General features: G+C 48.8%; 1 protein-coding gene across 1 annotated transcript; it reads right to left on the minus strand.

Moving 5' to 3' along the window:
• Positions 1-962: 962 nt before the first annotated feature.
• On the minus strand, positions 963-4,624 carry LOC119462295 (uncharacterized). Its single transcript, XM_037723638.2, is given in 6 exon segments — positions 963-1,023; positions 1,269-1,322; positions 1,754-2,694; positions 2,696-2,813; positions 2,815-4,343; positions 4,472-4,624. Coding segments are annotated over 6 exon segments (2,856 nt in total).
• Positions 4,625-5,131: the final 507 nt, after the last annotated feature.

Genomic DNA, 5,131 nt, shown 5'->3' on the forward strand with positions numbered 1-5,131 from the left:
ACAGCGACTGATGAGCGTTCATTACGCCAGATGATGTGCGAAATTGTGCAAGAAGAGGTCAAAAAAGCTCATCGGCACGCCTACTGAATGCGCAATTGCGCCCGTCACTGACGTTTTGCGCGAGGAGCTAAGACAAGCGCTCTCGCCGCCTCCTGGACCGAACATCAGAATCCGCAAGCCCGGTTACGCAGACATGGTCAGTCGACCATCACCTATCGCGCCGACACCACATTACTACAAGCGACAACTGCCGACAACGCCCTGCTACCTTTAGGGAAACGCCGACGCCACTACCACTTCGTAAGACCGACATATGGCGCACAGTCACAGCAGCGTCACATCACAGCAGCGGCATATGGCAGCAGCGGCTGTGACAACAAGTGTCTGCCGCTAAACCCACTCATTTCCCTACGCAGGTTGGCTTTCATTCAATTGAAACTTTCCACCCAATTTATTTTCCCACACCTACTGCTGGCAGCCTGGTCTAGCTATCTTTGTGAACTATGGTCACGAATGCAGAACTGTCGCGCGAGGTTGACATAATTCGTAGCGAAGCGGTTGAAATGCGCAAAAGCCTAGAGATATTCAACTTCCTGTACGAAAAAGGAAAACAAGATCAGGAAGCGCTAGCATTCGTCAACAAATCTTTAAAGCAAGAAAACGAGTACTTAGCGAAAAGGCTCGCAGATTCGGAGCACTACACCCGAATCAACAACATCGAGATTAAGGGTACACCTTGCACGCAAGGATAGGAAGCAATGCCATTTTGCAAAAAATCGGAGACAAGATTGGGTGTCCAGTGACCCCTGCAGATATTGACGTCATTCACCATGTATCCGCCAACAAGCCCGACTGATTTGGCTGATTTGATCAGCCAAATAAGTCGGGCTGATTTGATCAGCAAAGCTAGAAAGGCTAGGCTAGCTACGACCGATCTTGATCTCACTCAGACCCCAGCCGCTCTAGTCTTTATCAATGAACACTTGACGGCCGTCTACAAGCGCCTTTTTCAGCAGGTATTGGCTGTGAAGAGAGAAAAAAATGGAAGTTTCTTAGGACCGATGGTCGGAGCATCAAGGCGAGGGACACGGAGGTCAGCCGGGTGCGTGTCATTGGAAGCGCAAGGAATTTCTGCGAGACAGGACCCTTAACGCTTTCGCGTTAATAGGGAAGGGAGGATCAAGGAATGATCAGCAGGATCCCGTAGGCCGGGCGCGGAAAGATGGCGGACGTCAACAATAGTCCGAAATTTGCTACTTGGGTCTAACCTTGTTTGACTGCATGATAATGGGTTATGTTCCATTCGAAATAGAACCATTAGTGTCAGTTAAAAAAATTACTCCATCTCCCGCTAAAGGGAACCATGTGTGGATGCGAACCAGCGGGGAGATGGTTAGCTTGAGCGGGAGATGGTTTCGCGGCAGCGGCCCGAGCCAACACCCTCTAGAAAAATATGAAGGCCTTAGCTCTCTTCGCGTGACGTCACACGATGGGGCGGATTGAAAAAAAAAAGATATGGAACGCTGTTCAAGAGAGGTTGTCTCGCAGGTGCATTGCGCGGAAACATTTTTTTTTCTGCAAGAACAAGCATACATGTATTTAAAAAAGAATAGAACGCCAGAAAACTGTAGCAGCAAAACATTTATTTACGAAGCCCAGTTTCTTTTTGTGCTGGCTTTATATTAGAAGCAATGCATGCAGTATTTGGCCTCGAGAGTTGTGGCTTTCCTTTTTTTATTTATCGGCAGCGTCGAGAAGTTTGTCGTTCAGCTTCCTACAAAAGTTCTTTAGCAGAATGCTGGTGCTGCACCGCAGGATGTGTTTAAGCACTAATTCAACTGTGTGGCCATTCTCACACGTATCGAAGTCGGACTGCTCTTCACTAGCCAGCAATTGTAGCGTCATTTTCGTTACCACCTGGCGTTGTTCAGGCATCATAAGCAGTGCTGGCTCTGTAGCGAGCTGCTCTACTACAACGTAGCTATGAGCAACTGCGTTAAGTGCAAACATTGATGGATAAACTAAACCTCCTCGGTCCAGCTGCTTCACAAGACCATAATGTTCGTTTGTGGCAGAGACTGCGATCTTCTTGTCCACGGTGAACGAGTCCCTGCATTGCTCGCACTTCAACTTTTTAACTGTCCCGTATACTGCATAACCTGCAACGTAGACGAGGACTGGGACGACGTCCTGCATCTTCGTAAGAGCCTGGCTGGTAAAAACAACGTTGCTGCTGGGAAGCAATGCCTCGACTTGCTTTCGGACACATTCCCAGTGCTGGTCAGGGGAAACTGTAGGCAAGGTGCTCTGCAGGCGCAGCTTGTTTTCGACTTCATATATCTGCCTGATGGAGATGTGATATTGCGCACCTGCCAGCTGCCTATACTTTCCAAACCGATCTTCAAGGCAGTCTGTCTGAATCTTCCCAAAAAGGACATATGACATTCCAAGCTCTTCGAAGCTGTACCTAGCGAGCTCAACAAGCGCATAGGTGGTGTGTTCGAGAGCAGCGTGAGTCTCCTTTGTCAGAGTACCGTTGTCAAAACCTTTGTTCTTCCACTCATCCAGCCACTTCAGAAACATGTGCAAGTAGTCAATTTTTGGACCGTTATCAATGGAAAGCACTGGTTGTTGGAAGTGATCTCTAAGCCTTTCTCCCTTCCATGGAGTTATGACGTTTACAATTTTCCACCACATTGAGTATGATCTCGACGAATGCAGCCGTGGCCTCGAAAGAGAATAGGTTGTGCTTTGCTCCAAGAGCAGGTAACGCCTCTGGTAAATAGTCATTGAAGATTTGTAAAGCAAGCCTGCCTTTCAAGACTCGAAGGGTAGAGGGCTTTTCTTGACAGCCCATAGCCATATTTCAACAGCTGGTCACACTCTTTGCTGTGAAGGTCCCTGATTGTTGCAAATGACGCTGTTTGCATTCGCTCTGATTCTGGTGTGTCTCCTTGGATCTCCGGGAAGTAGAAACAAATTTGGTCATTCTTCTGATTGATCCAGTTATTTCGTATGCATTTTAGAATGTGCACTGGGTCTATAACGAAGAACAGCGGCCTTGAAGGGTCTGATGGATGTTGGTACACAATTCTGTTACACGGAGGTGATTCGAAAAGTGACATCGCTTTTCTGTTCACAGAGTTGTTGTCGCTGACGACGCACATAACCCGGTACCCAATCTTTTCCAGCCCACAAATCACGTCTTTAAGCGTCTTTTGCAGGAACTCCGCCTCTACTCGGTGCACCGGCACGATGTGCGCAACTTCTTTGAATTTACACGTCACGCTGCGCACCATGAAAACGAGCGCACAGTTAGCAGCCTCATTTCTATTAATTGCAGCGCCGGTAATATTGCCTCCTTTGTAGTCAAAGTAAGGTTTTATATGTATTTCATCAACCATAACTGTGACAAAGTGCTGGTCATCTTTCAGGTCAGAAATTCTTGTTGTCATGTAGCTGAGGAATGTTTCACTCTGATGCTCTTGTTGAGGACTCATACCATAAGACGAGCACACTGATCTTATCGTCATAGGATGCGGCAAGGTGATGCTTCCATGGCTACGTATGAACGCGTATGCATGGGGCGATATAGTGAAAACAATACAGCAAAACATCATGAAATCAGCAGAGTAGCGCCTGCGCTGTTTTTTCGATAGGTGCAAGGTGACTTGCTCTTTCAGAAATTGAATACAGTTGGCGTCATCTTCTGCTTGGGACGTGCAAAGCTGATCAAGCAGTAAACAAACAGCCTCGCAAATTTCGGCGACTGAGTTGGACATCAGGTCACAGTCCCACTTCTCGATGCTTTCCAGGAGTTCCACCATACCCCTTTTACTGTTAGCGATTTCGGGAACGCAGAGATTTGCACCCAGCTTTTTTACGGCCGTTTTCATAACGTGTAGTGTCACGCTCAAATCTCCTTTCACGCAAACAGAGTATTTCAACCACGGTGCTTCATCGTCGACAATGTGAATGAGAAGAAGCCTTTCATTTCTTTCGATAACATCCCAGAACTTCATCCCTTGGCTCCTTAAGTGGTTGGCAAGTTCGCTCACACTGTTGACTTTATCCTCATCGCGTGCTCTGATAAATGCCTCGTTGGATTCAGCGATGGCTTTCTGAAGGGCTGCATTCTCTATTCGCGCGCGCTTGGAGTCAGGATCTTCCCTCCTCGCGGTCTTTCTGGACAAGTAGCTCGAATGATTCGGGAACTTCGACGGTACAGCGTCTGGGCGAAGGCGCACATGAGATAGCGGCACTGTCATTACGCGGCCAGTTGCTTGATCTGTATGCGTCGCGTCTCGAATAATGTCCTCGTCCATGAAATGAAGTTCACATACCTAGAAAAAAAATACGCTCCAATCAGCAAACCGATGGCTACAGGTCACACAAACATGCGGCTCATGAGCCACTTACACATGTACGTTTATATTCTTTCAATTAACTAACACCTAAATAAAAAACTTACCCTGGAATGTTCGGTGACCGTGAGGTTTTCCCGTGGCACAGCGCGAATCCTAGCGTCCCTTAGAGCTTGATCTCTCGGGAACTTGAAGACGTGCACCTTCGTGTCCCCCGTGTAGTTTCCGCGGCATCGAGGTACACAGCATTTGCACGGCATCGCGGCGGGATTCTTTTCACAGCGAGGAAAACACGTCCGACTGAACAGCGAAGAGATGCACGACTGTACATACGCGCCGGGGAATGAGTTTCTGGAGACGCGCGATCAACGCGCACCAGCGCGATCCGGACGCGCGGATGCGTCGGGTCGCGGCGACGGGCAAAACCGCAAAACGCGCTCGCCGCCTCATGCGTCCGCCCCATCTGCTGACGTAGCGCGAGTGGAAAGGGAAAAGAACTAAGGCCTTCATATTTTTGTAGAGGGTGTTGCCCGAGCGCTCATTGCGGCGCTGCACAGGAGAGATAATTAAAGCCCCTTGATGTTAGAAAGTAGCGACACTCTCCCCCGCGCGCGCGCTTTCCTCCTCAATTCTCCTCGGATTTCTCCCCCTCACCGGGCCGGCGCGGCTCTGAACCCTCCAGTGGCTCGCTGCAGCCGCATTAGAATCAATGCGCGCGCTTGTTTATTCGGCCCTTTGAAGCGTTGTATGGGAATTTATCCCTTGTG

The sequence above is a fragment of the Dermacentor silvarum genome, chromosome 8, assembly GCF_013339745.2.
Source record: "Dermacentor silvarum isolate Dsil-2018 chromosome 8, BIME_Dsil_1.4, whole genome shotgun sequence".
Lineage (NCBI taxonomy): Eukaryota > Metazoa > Arthropoda > Arachnida > Ixodida > Ixodidae > Dermacentor > Dermacentor silvarum.